General features: G+C 45.2%; 1 protein-coding gene across 2 annotated transcripts in view; it reads left to right on the top strand.

Annotated features, from left to right (window-relative positions):
• Positions 1-25,438, top strand: part of LOC138269366 (pyrimidine-specific ribonucleoside hydrolase RihA-like) — a 110,931-nt gene that overhangs the window by 48,335 nt on the left and 37,158 nt on the right. For both annotated transcript variants that reach the window (XM_069218790.1, XM_069218789.1), the window contains exon 2: positions 8,604-8,783. In XM_069218790.1, coding sequence (XP_069074891.1) covers positions 8,604-8,783 — 180 coding nt within the window. The remainder of the gene's footprint in view (positions 1-8,603; positions 8,784-25,438) is intronic.

The following is a 25,438-nucleotide window of genomic DNA, read 5'->3' as shown; positions in this document are numbered from 1 at the left end:
CAACTTGGTAGGTTGCATACAAACACTCAGGTCAGAAATGAAAGAGAAGTGGCCAGGGCACACCGTGTCGTAGATCCAGATGATGTTCAGGAAATAAAGTAGAAATCCGGTCAGAGAAGATGACGTTTCCGAAATTTATTGTAGATGCAGATGGATAGTCAGAGTTAAAGTCCCAAAAACTACATGTACAGTGAGTCTATGTATCCAAACAGCCAGATGATATCAGATGGTCAAAGTTACAGACAGAATGACCAATTGCAACAATAGTCCATACAGTGGGGCGCCTTATGGAACAGAGAGGGAAAATTGCCAGGGGAAGCGCCGCAACCTCAGTCCTTAACAACATCGCCTCCCTGTCACCATCCGTTCCCATCATGCCCGACCATGCAAAACACTATGGAGGCCACTCAGGTTTATCACACGAGGATACTATCTCTAGGACATTGAGCCCGTATATCGGGTTCCCGTACACCAGCAGGTGTGCAAATTGAATCTCCTTTCATCATCCCCCAGAACAAAAGTTTAAACTACATACCTCGCACACCAGGGGAGGGTTGCCATCTTAGCAGTACACATGTTCCCAAGACCACCACTCTCCCTCCTCGGAAAATCTTTATGACCAACGTGCCTAGATCTAATTTTCGGAGGAAGGGAAGGGGAAAACTCCTTGATCAACAAAGTCACCTACTGGATTCAACACAATAGAGGATGTCTCTCAGTGATCAGAAAAGGTATTCTTAGGGCCAGAAGGCACAGGTCTCTGAGCTCATTGTCTGACTGCATTGAGCTTATTCTAGAAAATGAGCAGGTAGCCTATGATTTAGTATCTCTAGACCAAAGAACAAACCCCCCCGGACGGGTCCACTATACAGTTCAAACTCGAGCTACTGTCCCCTTTTCGTGTGCCACCCTCCCAAGTGGCTTCAGATGATGTCACTGTCTGTTCCAAGATAGATTGACCAACAGAGTCTGAGTCACAGGCTTCCTACGATAGACCTGATAGGATCACAAGCGCTGACAATTGTCTCTGCACCATCAGTCACTCAGCGGACATCTCCGATCAGAGAAATAGAATGGTCTCCACTGCATCTCCCAACGTCGCTGCACCAGCCACCTCAGATCTCCAGGTAAACCTGCTCCCATCGTCCAACCCCATGACCACCGGTTGGAACATTAATATCGCCTATTTTGAATGTGGCAGGTATCAAATCCAAACTACAGTTGCCTCACTAGAATGGACAGCAATCACAATCCTCTCAGTCCTAGTTTAGAGCCACCGTGGGGAAGGGCTCCCATTGCAACAACTACTGCCAAAGTAGCCAAGGTGGTCTAGGTTGATGTCAACAGACAGCAGCAACTTAGATGGAATAAAGTGATCCTGGAAGACGACATTCTCTCCTCCATCGATTTAGATCTGACACATTGTGTAGCACTAATATCCACGATGGGCGAAATTGTGTAAAAATGATCCTCTTTAATCAAAGTACACACCAAGTTTTTCAAAAGATTGGAACAGCTAATATCTTTGCCAGCTGTCCACAACACTGGTAGTGCTCCTTCCCATTAGGGAGATAACTGGTACAATCGAGACTGCCGGGTGGCACAAACAAATCTAATCAGTGCAATACAACAAAAGGATATCGCCGGAGTCAGGACTCCATGGAATTTGCGCAAGCAGATCCAGAACAAGGCCAAGAAGGACTGGGAGGAAGAAAGGTGGAGACTCTTGATAGATGCCTGTGAACGCAGCGATTTCAGATCCTTTTGGCTAGCAAAAGAAACCAAAAGGGAGTCCCTGCAATCGGCAATAATATCCAGCCCTCAGATTGGTTCCAACACTTCAACTCTATCTATAATGTTGGAAGCCAATTTGCACCTATTTCTTTTCCTTTACTCCCACTCCAGCTGAATACCACCTACTGGGATGGTCTGTTCAACCTGGGAGATATCTGAGATGCAATAAACAACATAGTTCAGTTGAAAGCTGCTGGCCCTGATGGCATTCCCTTGACCTTTTTCTCCATAACATCAACAAATGGGCTGAGTACATCCTTTTACTATCCAAAGCAATTGTTAGGGGAGCCCCCGTTCCCGAGTCCTGGAGGGGTGCCGAGGTAATACCCATCTACAAGAAAGGTGATAGGTCCCTAGCCCCCAACTATAGGCCCATAAGCCTTATCGATACAGTGCAAAAGGTATTCTGTCGTGCCCTACTATCGAAAAACCAAGATTGGATTCCCGAGAACGACATCCTAACACCATTCCAGGCTGGCTTCAGGTCCAAAACTAGTACCATAGATCGGGTGTTCAGGTTTCTGCTTCTGTACTGGAAGGTTGCAGTGATGGGGAAGGGGAGTCTCTACGTAGCCTTCATAGACCTTAAATCTGCATTCGATCTGGTCCCTAGAGGTAGACTTTGGGAGGTCCTCAATGAGATGGGTATGCCTTCAGGGCTTCTGACCACAACCATTTGATTGCACAAGGCTAATTATGCAAAAATACGCTGGGGGAGCCAGGGTGATCTTACCAATCCGATCAAGGTAGTTAGGAGTGTTCGGCAGGGTTGTGTACTAGCCCCAACTCTCTTCTCCCTGCATTTGAATCAGGTCATCCAACACCTCACCTTGCAGCCCTCGGATGCACCAACTTTAGGCAACTAAAAGTCACAACACTTTTGTTCGTAGACGATACTCTGATAGTATCCAAAACCCTGATGGGCCTCCAATCCTCGCTGAATCGACTTGACGATTTTTGCTCTAAGACAGGCTTAGAAATAAACACCTCTAAAACAAAGTTCATGGTCATCAACCCTCATGGGCCATATAGGGGGTACCTTTCCCTAGGCGGGTCTAAATTAGAACAAGTTAACACCTTTGACCTCCTGGGGATCAAAATATCTGACTCAATTTCCTGGAAAGCCCATATTACCTCCTCATCATTAAAATTTAGTCAGCAAGTGGGCGTCCTACTAAGGGAGCACTATGCATCACCCACACTACCAATATCGACTGCTCTCCAGATCTATAACATGAAGTCTGTTAGCGCAGCACTTTACGGGACCAAACTCCGGGGCTTTGAGGATGTAAAGGAGCTTACCCGTATTGAGAACATGTTCATGAGAAAGCTCACCTCCCTGCCCCCAAGTACCCCGCTTCTTCCTTTGCACTTGGATCTGGCCCGCAAACCACTACCGGTCATAGTCGATCTCAGACCGTTGTTGTTTTGGAGGAGAATCATGGCAACCCTCGAACTTTCCTCCTGTGCCACCACATTTAGGGAAGGCTGTTCTTTGGACACCTCAGCAAGATCGGGTGGATCCATTCTGTTAAGTCAGTATTGATTGCCATTGGGATGGGAGATTCATGGAACTCTTCACATACAGGTCCACTACTGCCCAAAGAAAGAGTGAAGTCTTGTTACTGGGAGTGGATAACCCAGTCCATATCTTGCTCACTCATTGGGGCGACTAACTAGTGAGTTTCAGGACTTTAAGTCTACCTGGTCGCTAGAACCTTATCTGGACAGTATTCTAGACCCGACCGATAGGAAACTCTATATGCAATTCAGATTTGGTTCCCTCCCTTTCAAAACCTTTACCAGCAGATGGCAGAATAAGGCCGCTTGCAATAAACTATGCCCCAGCTGCCACCTGCATCAGGAGTCAACCGCCCATGTCCACTTCGCATGCCCATCCTACGCTCTCTTATGAAGGAAATGGGTTATGCCAATGTGCAAACGGTTTGGGACTCGAGATAACACTGCAGCCTTGAGAATTTTAAAATCAGACCCTGGTCTGCCCATTGCAGTTGCCAAATTCCTCGGAGGAATATGGCGCATTAGAAGTAAATTGGCTAAGACTGTTTAGCTTTTATGTCGCTGCGGGATACTGTACCTCGGAACTGTGCTTTGCTAGATTTCTCTTTGATTGCATTTTTTTTCCCTTTACTATTTTTATCTATTTTAGTCAAAATTCATTTTATGAACTTTAATTTGTTATTTATTATGGTGCGGTATGACTTTTATGGCACTGGATGGCGAAATAAAGTTTTATCATGATGAAAAGTCAACAGGGTGGATCTGTGGCAGACATCAGTCAGAGGTTACATCCTGGCAGTGGTTGGTGTCTTGGCATTTGCGCCCCCTGGATGTCTTGGTGGACTTCCACGCTTGCGGAGGCGTTCTCCAGCTACAGAGGCAGGGTTGTCTGAGGCAGATCTTTCCTCTGGCAGGGCCTCCCTTCCACTGGTTACTACAGAGGTAAGAGGGGGTGGTGTAACTCGGGCAATGCAAGGGGTGTTCTGTTGTTGTCTATCCCTGCTCAGGGTGTTGTTCATGTCTCTCATCACCCCTGTGAGGGAAGCCATGTGGCCATTGAGGGCCGACCACTGTTGCATGACCACCTGAGGATTTTATTTTAGTTCCCTTTCCTATAGGATTTCTGGGGAGCTTGGCACTTGTATGTCTGTTCATAGACCCATATCTTGGCAGCAGTGGAGCATCATCAATTTCATGCTACCTCCCAGTTAGGTAAACAGCATGTTTAAGTTAACAGACAGCTGCACATTGTCATGTGGACACTGATGTGGGCCTCAGATCTGGATTGACAATTCTACCGGGCTATATGGGACAGGTTACACCAAGCTCAACATATTGCATAAATATGAGATTCCCCCAGGTGAGTACAGTTCTATGGGTGACGAGAGTTAGAAGGGCCAGAGTATCAGTGGACACAGAATTAGCAGGGTTAAGTAGTATCCCAGTGGCAGCTGTCCTTAGCATTCCTGTCATTAGGTGTCCTATGCCCACAGACTATACAATTATAAGCCCTCCAGGTGAGTACAGTTCTATGGGTGATGGGAGGTAGAAGGGACAGAGTAGCAGAGGACACAGTTGTATCTGTGTTTAAATCGTCTAATATTTGCAGCTGTCCATTGTTGTCATTGCCTGTCCTATACCCACATTGTATACTGATATGAACCATTTGATTGATTATTCTCTATTGTTAGGTTCTGAGCACAGCTATTACAAATTGGTACACAGTTGTGGTTTTGGGTATGGTTAAACTGTACCTGCTGGGAACTGTAGTGCTATCAGTCCTTGCAAAACCCAAACCAGATCCATATACTGTGCCCCCTGGTGAATTCTCTCCACATGTGGGATGACAGACATGGGTCTTTGGACAGTTGTACACAGGGGTGGTGAATGATGTGACAGTGAAGTTGGCAAAAGGTGATCAATGAGCACACATGCAAATACATTTAGGTGACATTGTTGGTGTATGGACTTACCCGTCTCCACTCCCACAGGTATTCCCATCAGTCCTTCAGGATGCAGGATGTCCAGGACCTTCTCCTTCCATGAAGTGAACTGTGTTGGCTGGGGGGGTAGCACCACCAGTCTTGTGTACCACCAGAGGGTGCCTGGAAGACATGGAACGTGCCTTCCCCCTGAGGTCATTCCATCTCTTCCTGATGTCGGCCCTTGTGCGCGAGTAGCTGCCTACAGAATTGACCCTGTCGACTATCCTTTGCCACATTTCCATTTTCCTAGCGATAGTAGTCTGCTGGATTTGTGCTCCAAATTGTTGTGGCTGTACTGTGATAATTTCATCCATCATGACTCTTAACTCACCATCTGTGAAATGGGGATGTTTTTGTGGTGACATAGTGGTGGGATACAAGACTAATGTTAGGAGAGGGGTGTAGGTGGTGAGGGGCTGGATGGCTATGACGGGGTGTAGAGGAGCTATTGTGTGTGGTGGATGTATTGTGGGGGTGTGGGAGATGTGGTTCAGAAAGTTGGAGGGGTGCTTATTCTTTATTTTGGCTATTGTTTCTTGTCTCTATCTGTGTGTGGCGTAGTATTTGCAAAGGATTGTGGCTTGTGAAGGGGTGTGTTTTATAGTGTGGTTTATAGGTGTGTCGGGTGTGTGTACGTGTGTCAGCTGTGTTGTTTTCAAATCCATCCAATATGGTGCTGTGTTGTATGGGATTGACCCTGGACCGCTGTGGCAGGGCCCACCATTGGGGAACCACCATTGAAGAACCTCCATTGTGATTTGTGATTCGCAATAGGTTCAGGGGTAGGTTGCCGGGCTGGCGGTGCTGGTGGTTGGACCGCCTATTTCCCACCCTACTGAGTCCTGGTGCTGTTGTTTTTTTTGGCTGGGTTTTGGTCGTGACTTTGTAACTTGTAATACGGCGGTCTTTTGGTGGCTGCCCCCATGTTGGTCTTTTGGCGGCCCCCACCATGGCTCTGGCAGTCAGACCACCAAACTCGTAATGAGGCCCGAAGTCTGAGCGATGAAATCAGCCTGAGAAGATCCATGAAAAAAGAACCAACCCATACTGGTTCTGAAAGTGCAGACAAAGAATGGGCATCCCCTGTCTGATGTACCTGTAAGAGTGGAAGGTGTTGGAATGCAGTGGGGACGTGTGACTATGTAGTTCCTGTTGTCAAAGAGTTAGAGGTCCTTTAGAAATGGGTTATCGTCCATCTCTCTTCCTGATCACTATCAGTGTGCCTGTGGTGGCCAGTAGCAGAATGCTCAGACCTCCCTGAGACTCTATTGGAGATGACCATTGCTCCAGACAAATTCTGGGCCATAGAAACAGTCTGAGAATATGCATCAAAGAAGAACCAACCTATTCCGGTTTTGAAATTGCAGATAGAGAATAGTCATTCCCTGTTTGCTGTACCTGTAACAGTGGGAGGTGTTGTCACACATGATGTTCCAGGACCATGTTCTCTTCAGCCAAAGAGGAGATGCTCCACAGAATACCTGGAGGGATACTGTGCAACAAGGGATGGTATCTACCTGACTGAACTGTGGTCATAAGTGAAAAAGACATCACATGGAGTCTGACCTAGAAGAATAACTGTTCCGTGAATGGGGATGCCTGCAGGATCATGCCTGAAGAAGTGGGAGGGAGCAAGGAAACCCTACAGGAAAAATACACTACTGGCATAGGCAAGAGTAGTTGACACCAGTGCTGTTGGTCACTGAGAAAAGGGATTCTGATATGAGGCATACAGCAAGACTTACATATGGGTGAGATGCACATTGAAAGACTGAGTGCTGTTAATGCCTTTCAGACCAGACAAATAGAGAGCACAGTACCTGTGCTGATGTCCACAACAGGGTGCCTTCAGTTTAAAAGAAGGTAGAAAGGGGATGAAGGAGGATCCCCACTAAGGAGAAATGTCCCTGCACCAAAAACACTGTGCACCTAAATCATTTGTATTTGGTGGAGTATTATGTTTTACTATGTATTGAAGCTCTTTTCTTTTTACAAAGATAAACACAGGGGTGGGTCATCAATTATTGAGCTGTTGGGTGTCTTTGGAATATTGAGCCTGTGGTGTCCCCACTATTTTCCTAAGAAGCCCATGGCTGTTCACCATCACTACCGCTGTGGATCACGTGCTGAGCAGGTTGTGCTTGTCCCACTTTACACAGCTATAGAAGGATGGACCCCAGGATACCAGAAGCAAACTTCCTGAGTCCCTACAGCTGTGCTGAAGAACCCTTTGCTTACCTCATGCACTGGGTCTAAAACAGTGTTTACACAGTTGTAAGACAAAATATTGTCCACAGAATTTAAACGCCAGTGCTAGTTTTGAATTTCATGTAATCATGTGTAATGAGAGTAGTTTTGCTAAACTTTCACATATTACACAACAACAAATTATGTGAATTTCTCAAACCCCTATCAAAAATATTATCAATAAAAATATCAAATTCGTATGCTTTTGGGGCTATTCACAAACATAACTTGCAGGTGCAAGTAAGTTACATGTGTAAATTTATTCTTACCCTTTAAAATAACTTTACTGTTTTGGGACAGTCACAAAATCTTAACGTAAAGTTACTCAATAGTGTGACTTACAAATCAACACTTCCTGCTACATTATTTACGAGTGTAAGTTACAACTGACAAAACAATAGAAATTCCTGCACCACACTTGGCCAGTCACTTTATACTGCAGACCCTTCCCATAGAAAGTAAGGCAAGTAGGGACATACAGTAAAATCCCATAGGAAATAATGTTAAATTTCCTTGAGTTAGTTAAAATCCTACAAATTTAAATGTAATTTAAACTTAGAAAAATCTAAAAATAATACATATTTATTATGTAATTCTAAAATATTTTAACATTTTGCCTGCAGTCAAGAACTGCTTGTCTCAGCAACAGAGTTAAGTACATTTTTTTTTCTGTTCCTTGGATCAAAGGTTCTAGACATGCTCACAGTACTCTCAACAAATCCTACAGAAGATTGCTATTTTTTTGATCCACCTCTGCCTCCATGCCAGCTAAGATCTTTTTGTTTCCAGAAAAAATGTTTCTTCCCCCTAAATCTCCTCATGTTTCACACAGCCCATCTCAAGGCCTTTTATCCTGAAATTGCTCAGGTGGAAGCTATGAAAATTATACATTTTTAACTTTACAAATACTGAATAGCATAATATAGTCAAAACTGTATGTTTTACAAATTATAATTAACAATGAATCAGTGTGGAAATAAACTGGAAAATGTGGAGATCTCCTAAAGACCAAATTTAGGATTGATGTGAATGATTTTCTCCTACTGTATTTTACAGATTCCTGTGTATCGGGGACTGGGCACGCCAATACTTGGAGAGCGTATCAATGCTTCTTATTTCCATGGAAAGGATGGCCTGGGTGATGTTCCAGATGCAGATGCTCCTGGAATTGAAAATATCCAGAAAGAGCATGCAGTAGATATGATGGTCAAACTGGCCACCAAACATGCTGGACAGGTAATACATGAAATCATTTGTGTTTAGTTTTTATTAATCTAGTCTATTAGTTGGTTAGTTGGTCAGTCATGGTGTCTGTGTAATGGACCTTGAAATTTTTATGTATGGGAATTGAACACTATGGGGGTCATCCGGCCGCCAGGGCCACCGACCACGGGAGCACTGCCAACAGGCTGGCGGTGCTCCAACGAGCATTCTGACCGCGGCGGTTCAGCCGCGGTCAGAAGCGGAAAGTCAGCGGTCTCCCGCTGACTTTCCGCTGCTCGTTTGAATCCTCCATGGCTGCGGAGCGCGCTCCGCAGCCATGAGGATTCTGACCCCCCCTACCGCCATCCTGTTCATGGCGGGAAAGCCGCCATGAACAGGATGGCGGTAGGGGGGGTCGCGGGGCCCCTGGGGGCCCCTGCCGTGCCCATGCCAATGGCATGGGCACGGCAGGGGCCCCCGTAAGAGGGCCCCGCAAAGTATTTCAGTGTCTGCCTTGCAGACACTGAAATACGCGACGGGTGCCACTGCACCCGTCGCACCTTCCCACTCCGCCGGCTCGATTACGAGCCGGCATCCTCGTGGGAAGGGAGTTTTTCCCTGGGCTGGCGGGCGGTCTTTTGGAGACCGCCCGCCAGCCCAGGGAAAAACTCATAATACCCTCCGCGGTCTTCTGACCGCGGAGCGGTATAATGGGGGCGGAATTCTGGCGGGCGGCCTCCGCCGCCCGCCAGAATCAGAATCACCCCCTATATGACAAAACTGCTGCTGTTTAAATATTATTGACTGTAATGATGATTAGTATACAGCAAACGTTATCAGACTTCAGCTTACTTATTGTACCAAGACCAGGTAAGGACACATAAAGATAGTAAATTGCACTTGCTGTTGCATGAATGTTAACAAGACCAGGTGAGGGCACATACAGATAGGAATTGGCACTTACTGATGCATGAATGTTAAAGTGATGTTACTGCCTCTCTCCCTCAAAGCCCCCAGTCAGTATTCTGGTATCAGACAGCATCAGTTGGGAGTCTGCACTCAAAGACACAGACTACCGTGCAAGTAATCCCATCCACTCTCATGTTTTAGACATTGAATTAGTTATTGTCATATATGTGGCAATGTCAATAATGACAAGTCAAAAGACACTTGATCATGGATTTAGAAAATTACAATTTAAAATGTTAATTGTGGTGTCAAGAAAGGCCGAATTTCAAAAGTCTGGGATAATTGTAGACAGGAAGTCCTCCACTTTGGTAGGTGGTGGAGTAGAAATTTCCCCATCAAGGAAAACCAAGGAGCATTTGTGTTTCAAAGCCTGAGCTCCAGCCAAGGCAGCAGCATTCCGTGCTGTGCCCAACAGTGCATTTAGAGCTGCATAATCCACAAAGGGCAACTCATAATCTGCTTCCCGTAGCAAACGCACCCTCAACGCGCATGTCTGGTAATGAGCCCTCAGCAAGAACATCAACAGATCAGCATCCAATAAAAGCAAGCGTTGTGTAAAAAGACACATCTTCAGTACACATTCAAAAGTGCACCAGACGCACCGAAACACGGGCTGCGTACACTGCAAAACCGGTCTGAATGACTGTGACCAGTCGCACTGCAATTGCTCCAGGAGTGGTGCTTCAAAGTACTGCATCATGCGTTCATGACACAGCTGCGCTGGTGGAAGCGCTATCAGTCCTCCTTGTTGTGAAGGGACAGCCATTGGGCAAAAAAGTAGCAACAGCAAGATGCCACCGATTATAGCCAAAGATGTCAGAAATCCCCCGAAAATACTGGAGAATATTGAGTGACTGGCTGAAGGTATTAAGCCGAATATAGAGGAGATGGTATGATCAGAACCAGTACCAACAGCCTTAAAAAGAAATTAGCGATTTCAGTAGTACTAGACGCATTAAATATCCGTCCCACGAGTTCACCAAAGTGTCTCGGAAAGTTAGTACTTAAAAGGGACTGTATCTCTGCCGATGACCTCGCAACCTGAAGCACATAGGTCTAGTGAGCAGATGTGAGCATCACATGTTTTTGAACCATTAAGGACTTGTGTCTCGTCAACTTGTCAAAATTCACATTTGAAGTGGCGATATGGGACCAACTTCAGCTACTTTGCTCTGTCGTGTAGGAAGAAAAAGTACATTCCCACAGCATGTAACAAATTTGGTGACCGAAACGATGCAAACTATTCCGGCTCATATCCCACAACAGCTCTCGCTATTAAGGAGCACATAGCTGCCATTCAAGAGCACCTGGAACGCAGGTCTAATCAAGGGAACTGGAACTCCCTTCAGATAACAGTCCAAGTTCGCTGCCGAAGCGTTACACGCCCTGTGCAAGGACAGCTGTTTACAAACCATCGAATGGGCTGACAGAAGTCTTGCATTCACTACCGCTAAGAAAGACCTCTTTCATGCCACTGAGACATCTGTACAAGAAGGGTAGCTTCCACACCTCATCAATGTAACTATCTCCTAGCCTTTCATATCTGCCCACTGGAATGTGTTCTAAGCACGATGTGAATTGAAGTGTTGAAATAGGCAGATTGATGACCCCAGGTATTAATCACTCAGCAGATGGTATTTCAGCCACAGTAAAAGGCAACTTTTCTAATTTTTCAATATTTAACATGACATAAGTCACTTCTTTCTTAGCCATTAGCTCTTGTTGTCGCGTTAAATTAAATGTGGAAAATATATCCTAAGCGCTAACGTGTTGCCAGGGAAAGCAACATGCTTTCAGTGTTTGTAGTGTCCAACCAAACTGCATAATGAGCCTCAGTTGACTTCACCCGTGGTGTAAAGAGGACATGTCGCTTTGTATTATGTCTATTGCAGAAGAAACAATGTTGTTTAAAGTGTATATCCAGTCGGACAGGGTATTAATCCCATTATCTACAACAGCTAATGCCTTCTGTAAGTTTTCCTGACCTATTTGCCGTAACCTGGCAGCGGCTTCTTGTTGGGAAAGCTTCCATATTTCATTATAGATTGCATATAAGAAGCACTTTCTGCATTGTTTTCTGGGGCCTAACAGGAAATCCTGTTCGTCGGTGTCATTAGACAGGAGATTGAGGTGTTCTCTAACAGCATCTAGTGAGGAACTTCAACCATTGCTGGCATAGTTTCCCTACGCTGTAGGTTGTTACTATACCTGCATGTTCAGATGATTCATAACAAGGGTCTGGCCTACTTGTTCTAAAACCCCCCGTGGAGTTTACAAAACGTTTATAACATCCATTTGTATCTATTGGCCACAATAACCACCCACCAGAACGTGAAAGTAAAGCATTAAATGTGCCATTTTAGACCCATTCATCAAGCTGATCTTCTGTTGCACTGATACATTTTTGCCATTTGTAAAATTTTGCAGGGGCAGATATACTGGGCGCATTCCATTCCTTAATTTTTGCTTAGCTGTCTGTTGTACAGTTTCATTCAAAAATATCATTTGAACAGGTATTAGGCATGCTCTGAATAAAGCTTCCTTTCTCATTATTTGCCAGTCTTTTGTTCCCCACACACTTTCTAGGTCAATCGACTTCAACCAATATTCATAGCCTTCTATAGCCAACCGGGAAACAAAGGAATCTTAGTAAATGAACTTTGTATCTGTCAATAATATATGTACATTTCCCATGAATGGCAATTTAAAATAATATGACTCAGCATTTTTAACATTGTGTCCTGAAAAATCTGCAATTTTTTCAGAATATGTTTTATAACTTCCTTGTGGAGGAGTTGGACAATGTTCCCATTGTGTATAATTAAAATTAGTCTTTGGGGAACTTGCTCTGTGAATGAAATGGTGTCCATAATATTTATAGCAGAACATATCACCATAATTTTCTTTGGATTGATAAATATCCTCACTTTCAAATACAGTAAAATACTGCAAATCAGTCATCATAGAATCAACAGTTTTTACATCCCAATCATCAGAAATAACTCTGGGTATTATTACATAATTCATAGAAAGTTTAAACACATAAGGTATTTGAATGACCTCCTTCGGACTGTATATATCAAATGTGACTTTTTCACAAACAGTCTCATCAGGTATTGGTATAGCGGAAATGTTCACGTAAGACAAGTCTCTGCGGACCTTGTGAGAAGAAAAATGGGGTTTTAGGACCTCATCCACCAGTTTAACCGTTGGTCGTTCAGGAAGGTAATGACCATGTATTAAGAGAAAGAAAGTAATAACAAAGCCAATCCAAAGGAGGAAAGCTAATACAGTCAAGGAAAGCCACAGATAGTTCCATGGAGAAATAAAATAATTTGTTTTAAGCCAAGTTATCAGCATGCGTGTTTTTGACAGTTCTGGCACAGGAGAGACAGATGAGTCTTAAAAGGTGTCATTGATGTCGGCAAAGTATCCAGAAGCAGTTCATGCAAAAACTGGAGCCATATTTGGAGAAGGAGAACTGGTAGCGGTCTCCCACTGTGGTTCATAATAAATGATGCCATCCATTTGTGTAGAGGTCGAATCAAATCAATCAGCAATATCTGTGTTACTTGTTACAATTGATGTTAGTGGAACTAATGCAACATAATTTTCCAACCTCCCCAAGCTCGGAGTGGTGTCAGCGTTGCTGCTCAAAACTTGTAGAGGGTCATCTTGACCAGTAGTGAGAGGGATTCGGGAACTACTGGTTGTTCCTTTTGGTCTGCTGTTCAGGGGATCGGCCACATGGTGTAACTTGGCATTGTCGATGGAGACAAAGTGTTTTTCTTTAGAACCAGGCAACGGTGGTAAAATGACAGTTCTGGTACCATGTATTCCCAGGGCTGGGACCGGTGCACGATATGAAGGACCGAATTCCTTTCTCACAGAAACTTTTTCTCGTAGTAGATCTCCAACCTTTGGATTCCAGCTAGTAGGTGTTATTGGTACATCCTTAATATCTAGGGAGGCAGCACTGGCAGAAGCATTGTCGTCACAGAACTGTTGTAATTCCTGCCAGACAGTGAAACGTTCATTTATGTCAAAAGGTGTTTCTGCCACCTGCACGCCAGGACCATCAAGATCTGGAACATACATTTGAGTTCCAAACAGGCACTCTTATGAAGTATGATTCCCCCCGGTACATTCTAGCCAGATTGTTAACTGCTCTCTGGACTCCATACAGGTGATTGAGCCAACTACGACCCGTACCTAATACTCTGGCTGTAAAAGATTGCTTTAAATCTTGGTTCCGTCACTCCACAACACTATTTCCCTCCGGATGAAATGGAGACGAGTAATGGAGTTGGACCCCTAACAAGCCATGGTGTCCCTGAATGCCCTTGAGGCAAAAGCAGGGCCCTGATCCAAGTGGAAAGTGCAACTGCATTTGTGCCGATAAAGACTTTCAAATCTTTAATAACAGTCCGAGCATCAGCCGAGCATTGTTGGCACACCCATAGAAATCTGTAGCATGAGTCAACAGTGACTAAGATGTATTTGTATGCACTGTCCGGTGTAAGTGGACCACAATGGTCCAAGAACACACATTGTCATGGTTTGTTAGAAATTAGGAGGGGTGTCTGCGGTGGGCATCTCACGGTGGATCCTTTAATTTGTTGGCAGATGTCACAACAAAGGACATTCTGCTTAGTTTGTTTGGCCACCAATAACGTGCTTGCAATAATGATATTGTAGCGGCCACACCTGCATGGATGGAAGCAACCCCCTCATGTGCTGCTTTAATCAACTCTGGTTTTAGGTCTTTATTGGGAATTACTCGAACTTCCACACCTGGTATTTTTACTTCTGCTTCTAGAAAGCCTTCCATGCGGTAGGAATATTTAGCAGGAAATGCTTTTGGAAAGAGCGTGCCTTCAGCCGTGGTTTTTAGGGCAGCCCATATGTCATCGTCCAGTTTCGTTCTAGAACGAGTTACTGCAGCAACAGAAGCCATAGCTACTGCTGATTTGGCTGCTTCATCAGACAAAGTATTTCCAGCAATGTGTATTCCAATGCGCTGGTGTCCAAGTGTATGTACCCCATGGATGTTTGGTAGCGTTTCCTTCAGATCCGCTACTTTCCCCCACAGTAATCTGTGTTTGATGGTGGTACATTTAGAATTTCTGAACCCGATCTGGCACCAGTAATTCAGATATTAATTGAAGGACTTGACACAGACAATCAGCGTTAGCTGGTCAGGATCTATATGTTACAGAGCCATCACCAGAGCCTTAAAGCTCTGCTAGTTGTGCTGTGCAATCCCCTTGGGTTTGCGTAAAAGTATGTTGTGGATAGAATTTGCTACCATCCATGTATCCGCTCCTGACTGCGCAAGCAGCAGAACACTGGTGTTTTGTGCCTATAGCTGGTTGTGCTGAGCCATCGGTGTACATGACTCTTTGATATTGATCAATAGGCAATGTATTTCCCGGAACTGGGTATTCTAGTTCGTATTGCAAAAATTCTTGAGTTTGTAACTTTGGGTCAAAAATATAGTCAACATCAGTGGCTGTTGGAGATGTTGCCCATTGGATCAAACGTGGATGCAATGCTTTAGCGTTTGGAACGCTGGCTTTAGTAACAGCCTAAAGGGGTGGGATTGGAGATACGACAATAATGCGTTTCGACTGGGCTAGTGGTCTTTCCTTAATGACAGCCATCTGTACAGCAGTGAGTATTTTCTCGGTAAGAGCAAAGCTTTGTTCTGCTGCTGAATACAAATGTGATTTGTATGCAATCTGGACTGTCCCACCCTCATTGAAAGTTACATAGGTGAAACCAGTGGCACCAGTAATTTACTGGAAATGTCAGGACGTATTATGCCATATAAAGGTTTTATGCATGATGCGTAATCTGGAATGTACGTTCTGCCAAAATTTAGGAAACCCAAATAAGGAATAGAGTTTTTTAATGGTATCCGGAGGTTGTAACTGTGTGTAGTTCTCTCAGAATTGTGGCACTAGGCTCGTTCCTTCACTTGATAATTCGTATCCTACAAGCAGGACACTAAGGAAGGCTATTTTTGTTTTCTTGAAGTTGAATTTATAGCCGAATTCAGCAAATCCTACAACAATGCGGGTTACCCGTGTTAGGTGTTGCAGTAATTCATCATCCGTAAGATAGATATCATCTACATAGGAACAATGGTTCACGGTCGATGTCGTGCAATATTGAAGTCACATGAGTCGTGAACAGTCCTGGACTGTTATTGTACCCTTGTGGTTTTTCTGAGAGCCCAGCACGCTGAAACGTCTTAGGTCTCTACTCTCAGTCGCTATATTTTGGCAGAAGAAACCATTGGAAATGTCCAGTGTTGTTTTGTATTTTTTGCGCACTATGTTGTTCATAAGTGCTGTGCTATGAGAGTTTTGTATAGTATTTGTGCGTGTATGACTGTTTAAGTGTCTGTAGTCTAAGACTATTCTGTATGGTCCGGTTTAGCTACAGGGAATACAGGATAATTCATGCACGAGACACAGGGTTCGATTATGCCCTGTTACTCCAGTTGTGTGAGGATTTCCCTCACGGATGCTTTTGCCTCATGTTTTATTGGATACTGGGATTGAGGCTGGGGTTGATTTTTTTATTGGAATTTCATGACAGGGGGAATCTTTATCCCGCCCTACATGGTTGCGGTATAATGTGAGTGCCTACGCCAAAGCCCAATCGATGGTGTAGGATTCTTCAAGCTCATCGGGAACAAGAGGCGAGAAAGAAGGTTTGATAACCTCTTCCCCATATGGGCAAGTACGGACAAATTCTGGTGGCCAATCCCTTTCGGCCAGTAGAATATCATATATATTTATGATGCAGTCCTAAAAGACTGTGTCAATTGTGACTTTAATGTCTCGTTCAAACTGTAACGTTACTTTGTACACCCTGTCAGGCGTGGAGACACACAAGTCCGCAGTTTCAACTTGTAAGAAGTCATCAGTTGCTTTCACCTTCAGATGCTCTTGAAGATTCCGGCGAACTATTGTGACCTCTGCCGTGCTGTCTAGCAGCGCTAGCGCTCCCGTTTGTTCTTCAATAGAGCCCTCTTCTTGAGTGGCATGACGAATCACAACTGCTGCCACTTTTTCCTTTTTAAATTGAGGTTTTTGTTGGGTAAGTTTCTCTTCTTTTTTAACAGAAGCTTCTGTTGAGCACTGTGATTCCTGTCTCGATTTCACGTACTCAGTTTTCGCTCTGATCGCCCACCTCTCTCACTGCGTTTTTCCAGTGAGTCCTGTAAGGAACGAGATTGGCATGTATCAGTATATTGATATCTGTCAGGCATTTTTATATTATCTCTATTTCTGAGATTATATCTATTCTATGGGGTCTCCGTATGCGGAGATTCTCCCTTTTCTTTTTTAGGTGTTTGTTGTGTTTTATCCCAGCATTTTTTAGAACCCTTAGGAGCTTGCCTGATAGAATCTTTATTAGATTTACCCTGAAACTGTGATTTTGTGGGTCTGGCCCCCAGACTATCCTGACCAATACTAGAGTAGGTCTCTGCAGTAATCTTTGGCAGCTCATGTTCTTGATCCTGTGGAGAAACGTCCCTGAGCCGCATGCGCACTGCTAGTGCAACTGCTTCCCCTATAAGGTTGCTTAAAATGATTGAAGATACCGTGGCAAAATTGCCCATGAGTTGCATCCCCAAGTCCAGGGCCGGGCAGCCCCGTATTCATCTTGAATTTGTTTTAACACTTCCGGTAAATTCGCAGGTGTCGGTTTACAGTGTGCGGTTGTATAGAGCATGGCAAATACCGTGCCCCAAATATTGCAGTTATCTACTGTGGGAACCATCCCAAATGGCAAGCACATAGTTAATATTCTATGTTTATCCTGAGGTCCCGTATGGGGAACTATTGCTTCCAGCGCATTATTTTTGTGCTAACTAAAACAGAATCTCTTCTCGTTTGGTGGGTACTTTACCCATGATGTAGTGTATAGTCGCAGGATTAATGCCTGGCGTTACTGCATGTGGTTAGGCCGGGGCAGCACGTCCTGGGTTTGTATTGAATGTTTGCATTACAAACTGGACTAATCGTCTATAAATTTCTGTCAGCTCAGCGTATAAGCAGCAGACTTCAGCTACCGTTAAGGTTGCTGCATCAGGGTGCGGTGTACATGTGGCAAATAAAGTCAAGGTAGGACCTTCATTACTTAGAGGACCTAACGTAACATGTAGGATTGTATGTGGTAGGGTACCATCAAGCCAATTATTATGTTCTTGATAAGATAAAGGTATTTTTAAATATGCTTTATATTGTGCAGGTATATTTGCAGGTGTATAGTGATGAAATGTATTTGTGTTACCATCAGCTACGGGAAATATGACCCAAGAATAGAAAACTTCTGTTCTATAGGCTGGATGAGCCTCAACAACAAATGTAACAGGACTGCCTTGGGCCGTTAGGCCATGTGCTAATAAATGTGCAGTAAGGGGTGGTCGCATATTGACTGCAATTGCTACCCGTTGCGGGTTCGCCATAGTGAATGGTAAAGTTCATTCAGAGATAAGCACACAAAATGGGGATTATCCTTTTAGAGTTCAAGATTCAACAACCTAAAGCGTTAATTAGGTACTCCCTACTTAGCTGAGGAGGACAATATCCTCAATACCCCGGACATTTACTTATATAGTACTGAGGTATCTTTGCATGTAGTGAGACAGAGATACTCAGGAGGACCTGAAAATTAGTGCCTGACCAAATGTTGGTGGCACCATGTCGCGTAGGCTCTCATTATCCTAATGAGACTACTGGATTTGGATGTCACAATCGCCTGCACTGTGGGGGACTTAGTCTGAACCCACTACAGGTGACACCTGTCGGCCTAATCCGGGTTTTGCCCCAGCCCAGTGCCTCATCTGTACCTAAGAGGAGGGATGATTGGGCAACTGAGCGCATGACATAAATGACTCCTCAGGGAAATCGTGGTCACTCAGATCTCATCCATTTCTCTCATTTACATTAGCCTCACGTATGCAAGGACAATCAGAGGCAGGATAAGGTTCAGTAAGGTTTTACTGAAGTAACTGCATCTTAGATAATCAAGCATGTATTGCAATAACTAGGATGATGAAGCACAACAAGATTAAAAGGGTGACAAGGAGAGTAAAACACAAGAATAACGCTACCATATTGTCACTAGGATTTGTATAGATAGTTTCTACCTGGGCTATGTTAGAGCACAGCATGTTAAGCTCTAATTCTGCCCTTCAGGTTCCTCTTGGGAAGAAATCATCACTCATACCTGAGTAAGAGGCCTGTAGTCTACATAAGCAGATGCAGAGAAGCACTCAGCGATCAGCATACAGTCGTGGTCGTCTGGCTGGAATCTCCCTCTAACGTACATGGGTCAAAGTAGTGTTTTTATAACAAAACAACTGATGTTCCAAGAAGGGATCCCCACGTAAGAGCGTGTATGTTTCTGTGAATATTAGAGACAAACCGTACCACTTTTGCCGGCAGCCTTTCTCACTGCAGCCTTGAGAAAGCGCAGAGTGAAATAAATTTCTTGTTTAGGAACACAGTGCTGGCCCAAACGAAGAACAGCTATATTGAAAAATTAAAACAAGACAGCAAATGTGGCTATTGTTAAAATAATAAAAACAAAGCTGATCTAGGTTAAAGTGCACAGCGGCAGGCCTAGTTTCCTAAAATAACGTGTATGCAGCTATAACTAAAATGGCTACACAACACTATAACATGTGCCCTAAGGTAACTATAATTTGCATGGAGCTGAAATAATAGTAAGTGCCTTGCATTAGACAGAAAAGTTGTGGAGGGCATGGTTTTCTCACAGCATTTGAATGTTTTTCCATTTAAATTGGGTAACCCTACTAATAACTTAGGGGCATATTTAATAAAAGTGGAGCTGCACCTAGTGCAGCGCCACTTTCCTTGGGCCCCTTATCGCCCCTCTACCGCCACCATGTGTGCACTGTATCTAAGGTACAGCTCACCATGACGCAGGGTAGGGGGTAGTAGCCTAATTTGTATTGATGCTATTGATGTACTCTGCTGGAGTAGTGCCAAAGTATTGATGCTACTCCTGCAGAGTACATAGAGGGGCATTATAAATAATGAAAGTCCCCTTTTAATGCCTGCTCTGAGCAGGTGTTAAAAAAGCTGTAAAAAATGATGCAAGGAAATCTGTTAGATTTCCTTGCGCCATTTTTCCAGCCCCCATAATGGAGGAATGCCCCCTTTGCATACATTATGCCTGGTGCAGGCATAATGTAACGCAAAGGGTTACAAAGTGACACAATGCATTATGTTATATATATATATATATATATATATATATATATATATATATAGTATGTGACTCGCCCAGAAGGATATCCCGGTGCTGAAGCAGGAGCTGTACGGACCTACTAGGTGAAGAGCCAGGTCTTTTGTTTCTTGCAGAATTCAAGAACTGAGAAGGCAGCTCTGAAGTGCAGAGGCAGGTCATTCCAGTTTTTAGAAGTGGGGTAGAAGAATGCTTGCCTGACAGATCTAGTTCTGCCTGTGCGCAAGTAGGAGTCCGGCTAAGCATAAGTGTGTGGTAGGTTAGTGGATGTTTATGCATTTTCGAGCCACATGTATGTCTTAAGGCTTTGTCTGTGTGCATGAGGAGTGTGAATTGTACTCATTTTCAGACTAGGGGCCAGTGGAGCTCGAGGTTTGGAGTGAGGGCAGGGTAGGAGTTTAAGGGTGAGCCTGGCTGCTGAGTTTTGTATGGTCCGGAGTCTTTTATTCAGCTGAGCGTTGATTTCATCATAGGATGTCTTGCAGTAGTACAGCTTGCTGATGATGAGGACCGGTGATGAGGACTTGGGAGTACGTTCTGCGAGAATTAATGTGGAGCCACCTGAACACTTTGTTGAGCAGCTTAATTGTGTGGAAGCAGGAGACAGAGACAATGTTCCTTAGCCAGTCATCATGAGTTGGTTGTTGATTGCTATTCTGGGGTACATTGGGTGGGTTGCTAAGAAGGGTGGGAACTCACTTCAACTGGGAAATAGGGTCCGTAGAACCGGAAATGCCCAAGGGATGTGATGGGCTTGTACACCTGCTTTATGCTCTCTGGGCACTTTGGTATTACGGAAGGGACCACAGACACTTGTGCAGCCTTTCTTTAATACTAATAGGACTGGTGTACATTTAGCCTCAGTGCTGTTGTGAGAGGGTGTTTCCTCATTTTCATGGGGGTGTGACCCCATGCAAATGAGGGAATTACTTTATCTTTGAGCCTGCACTGTATTACAGATGCAGGCACAGAGGTAAACATGCGCATAGGTGGCATATTGAAAATGCACCGCAAAAGGTGGTGCACTATCAAAATGTCCTCTGAGGGCAGTACTCTAGAGAGGGGGAATGGGGTCCGATGGACTGCCTCAGAGATTCCCCTGCAGGCTGGTGCAATCTCTCACTGCCCCCCCGCAGGGGAATCTTCATTAGCCCCTGCACAAAGAAACATTGAGCAACTTTGAAGCAACCACTCTGTATTTCATTAAATGTGCTGCCCTCAGAGCAGTGCAGGTTCACAGCTTCCCCAGGGGCAGTGCATTCATTATAATAGGGTGCTCTCTCCCTGTTTGCACCCAGCACACCTGTTTAAAGGTGTACCATGCAGTAAACAGGGAAAGTGTGCCCTATTTGTAATATTAGCTCTGGCGGAATCCCAGAGTGAGGTGTTTTGGTGCAAGATTACTACTTCTGTCTTTTCTGGTTGAGCTTGAGGCAGTTGGTTTGCATCTATCTGGCAACATTAATCATGAAGGCAGATAAATTGGCCTCGGTGTTTGATGTCCTGTTGGAGAGGAATCAGGAGAGTATGATCTGGGTTCCATCAGTGTAGGATAGGATGCTGTTTCTGAGGGCATAGATGATGCTGGTCTAGGAAAGTACCATCTTGCCTGGCATGTTACCCCCATTTTCACTGTATGTATGTTTGTTTTTGCCTATGTGTCACTGGGATCCTGCTAGTCAGGACCACAGTGCTCATAAAGTATGCCCTATATGTGTTCCCTGTGTGGTGCCTAACTATCACTGAGGCTCTGCTAACCAGAACCTCAGTGTTTATGCTCTCTCTGCTTTTAAAATTGTCACTTCAGGCTAGTGACTAATTTTATCAATTTTCATTGGCACACTGGAACACCCTTATAATTCTTGGTACCTAGGTACCCAGGGTATTGGGGTTCCAGGAGATCCCTATGGGCTGCAGCATTTCTTTTGCCACCCATAGGGAGCTCAGACAATTCTTACACAGGACTGCCACTGCAGCCTGAGTGAAATAATGTCCATGTTATTTCACAGCCATTTTACACTGCACTTAAGTAACTTATAAGTCACCTATATGTCTAACCCTCACTTGGTGAAGGTTAGGTGCAAAGTTACTTAGTGTGTGGGCACCCTGGCACTAGCCAAGGTGCCCCCATATTGTTCAGGGCAAATTCCCCAGACTTTGTGAGTGCGGGGACACCATTACACGTGTGCACTACATATAGGTCAATACCTATATGTAGCGTCACCATGGTAACTCCGAACATGGCCATGTAACATGTCTAGGATCATGGAATTGTCCCCCCATACCATTCTGGTATTGGGGGGACAATTCCATGCATCCCCGGTTCTCCAGCATAGAGCCCGGGTACTGCCAAACTAACTTTCCGGGGTCTCCACTGCAGCTACTGCTGCTGCCAACACCTCAGACAGGTTTCTGCCCCCCTGGGGCCTCGGCAGCCTGGTCCCAAGAAGGCAGAACAAAGGGTTTCATCTGATAGAGGGTGTTACACTCCCTCCCTTTGGAAATAGGTGTGAAGGGCCTGGGAGGAGTAGCCTCTCCTGGCCTCTGGAAATGCTTTGAAGGGCACAGATAGTGCCCTCCTTGCATAAGCCAGTCTACACCGGTTCAAGGATCCCTCCAGCCCTGCTCTGGTGCAAAACTGGACAAAGGAAAGGGGAGTGGCCACTCCCCTGACCAGCACCTCGCAGGGGAGGTGACCAGAGCTCCTCCAGTGTGTCCCAGACCTCTGCCATCTTGGATACAGAGGTGTGATGGCACAATGGACAGCTCTGAATGGCCAGTGCCAGCAGGTGATGTCAGAGACCCTTCCTGATAGGTGCTTACCTTTCCCAGTAGCCAATCCTCCTCTGTGGGCTATTTAGGGTCTCTTCTGTGGGTATCTCACCATATAACAAATGCAAGAGCTCACCAGAGTTCCTCTGCACTTCCCTCTTCGACTTCTGCCAAGGATCGACCGCTGACTGCTCCAGGACGCCTGCATAACCGCAACAAAGTAGCAAGAAGACTACCAGCAACATTGTAGCGCCTCATCCTGCCGGCTTTCTCCACTGTTTCCTGGTGGTGCATGCTCTGAGGGCTGTCTGTCTTCACCCTGCACTGGAAGCCAAGAAGAAATCTCCTGTGCGTCGACGGAACCTTCCCCCTGCCAACGCAGGCACCAAACTTCTGCACCATCGGCCCTCTGGGTCCCCTCTCATCCTGACGAGCGTGGTCCCTGGAACACAGGAGCTGGGTCCAAGTGTCTTCGACAGTCCAGTGGCCCTTCTGTCCAAATTTGGTGGAGGTAAGTCCTTGCCTCCCCACGCCAGACAGTAATCCTGTGTACTGCATCAACTGCAGCTGCTCGGGCTTCTGTGCACTTTTGCAAGACTTCCTTTGTGCACATCCTAGCCCAGGTCCCCAGCACTCCGTCCTGCATTACCAACTCACTGAGTTGGACTCTGACGTCGTGGGACCCTCTTTTGTGAATCTGAGGCCACTGCTGTCCTCAGATTTTTTAAGTGCCTGTTCAGGAACGTCTGCGGGTGCTGCCTGCTTCTGCATGTGCTCTCTGTGTTGCTGAGCGTCCCCTCTGTCTCCTCCTCCACGGGGCAACCTACTGGTCCTTCCTGGGCCCTAGCAGCACCCAAAATCCTCAACAGCAACTCTTGCAGCTAGGAAGGCTTGTTTGCGGTCTTTCTGCGTGGAAACAACTCTGCATCCTCCAGCACACTGTGGGACATCTTCTGACCAAAGAAGAAGTTCCTGGCACCTTCCGTTGTTGCAGAATCTTTGGCTTCTTCCACCCAGAGGCAGCCCCTTTTGCACCTTCATCTGGGGTTTAGTGGGCTCCTGCCCCCCCGGACACTTGCGTGACTCTTGGACTTGGTCCCCTTCCTTTACCGGTCCTCAGGTCCAGGAATCAGTCTTCAGTGTTTTGCAGTCAGTTGTTGTCCTTGCAGAATCCCCTATCTCGACTTTACTGTCTTTCTGGGGTAGTAGGGTAACTTTACTCCTACTTTTCAGGGGCGGGGTATCTTGGACACCCTTAGTGTTTTCTTACACTCCCAGCGACCCTCTGCACACTACACTAGGCCTGGGGTCCATTCGTGGTTAGCATTCCACTTTTGGAGTATATGGTTTATGTTGCCCCTAGGCCTATTTCTCCCTATTGCATTCTATTGTGATTCTACATTGTTTGCACTACTTTTCTAACTGTTATTTACCTGATTTTTGTTTGTGTGCATATATTTTGTGTATATTACTTACCTCCTAAGGAAGTATATCCTCTGAGATACTTTTGGCATACTGTCACTAAAATAAAGTACCTTTATTTTTGGTAACTCTGAGTATTGTGTTTTCTTATGATATAGTGCTATATGATATAAGTGGTATAGTAGGAGCTTTCCATGTCTCCTAGTTCAGCCTAAGCTTCTCTGCTATAGCTACCTCTATCAGCCTAAGCTGCTAGAACACCTCTAATCTACTAATAAGGGATAACTGGACCTGGCACAAGGTGTAAGTACCACAAGGTACCCACTATAAGCCAGGCCAGCCTCCTACACCTGGCAAGTGGGGTTATGTAGGTGTTGAACTGCATGGGGCTGAGTGAGAATCTTTGTGGAACTCTAAAGATGAGGTTAACAGCATCTGAGGTCTAGGTGACCAGGCTGAGTGACACAGGGACATGAAGGAGCAAATCCAGTGAAGTGTGAGACATTGAGTATGAGATTCATGCAGTTGTGGATGAGGATGGGATGGGACACGGTGTTGAAGGCTACCAAAAGGTCCAGCATTATGAGGGCTACAGTTTCACCTCTGCCCATGATAATCTTGATGTCATCTGTGGCAGCATGCAGCCTCTGTAATGTGGTTGTGCCAGAATCTGGACTGTGCAGTCTTGAAAAGGCGGTTGTCAATGAGGTGGATGGCAAGGTGATTGTTTATCATCTTTTCTATGACTTTTGCTGGGGAAAGTAGCAGGAATATAGCCCAATAGTTGGCTAGCATCTTTTAGTTGACAGAAGGTCTCTTGAGGAGGAGGTGTAAAGTGATATGTTTCCAGATGTCTGTGTAGGTGCTTGTGAGTCATTCGGGAACAGGGTGAGGGCTATGCAGATGGGTCCAGTCCTTTGAGGAAGACGTGATGATGGCAGGGGTTTGAACATTTTCTGTAGTTTATGGACTGCATGGTTATTGTGGTTTCTTGTGTGATGACAGTTGGCCAGGTGGTTAGTCTGGTCCTCTATGTTTTCTTCAGATGGGCAGGAGGACTGCTAAGGTGGAAGGGTTTGGTTGGGGCTTGTAGTCATCATAGACTCTGGTGATCTTGCTGCTGAAGAATTTGGACAACTGTGTGCAAAGGTTCTGGGAAGGGGTTATGCGCTTGCTGCCTTAGAGGCAATGACAAAGATTTTCTTGGTGCTGTTTGTGATGCAGTTAGTGAT

Source organism: Pleurodeles waltl, chromosome 2_1, assembly GCF_031143425.1.
Source record: "Pleurodeles waltl isolate 20211129_DDA chromosome 2_1, aPleWal1.hap1.20221129, whole genome shotgun sequence".
NCBI lineage: Eukaryota > Metazoa > Chordata > Amphibia > Caudata > Salamandridae > Pleurodeles > Pleurodeles waltl.
Note: the sequence above shows the minus strand (reverse complement) of the source record. Positions and strands in the feature narration are given on the sequence as shown.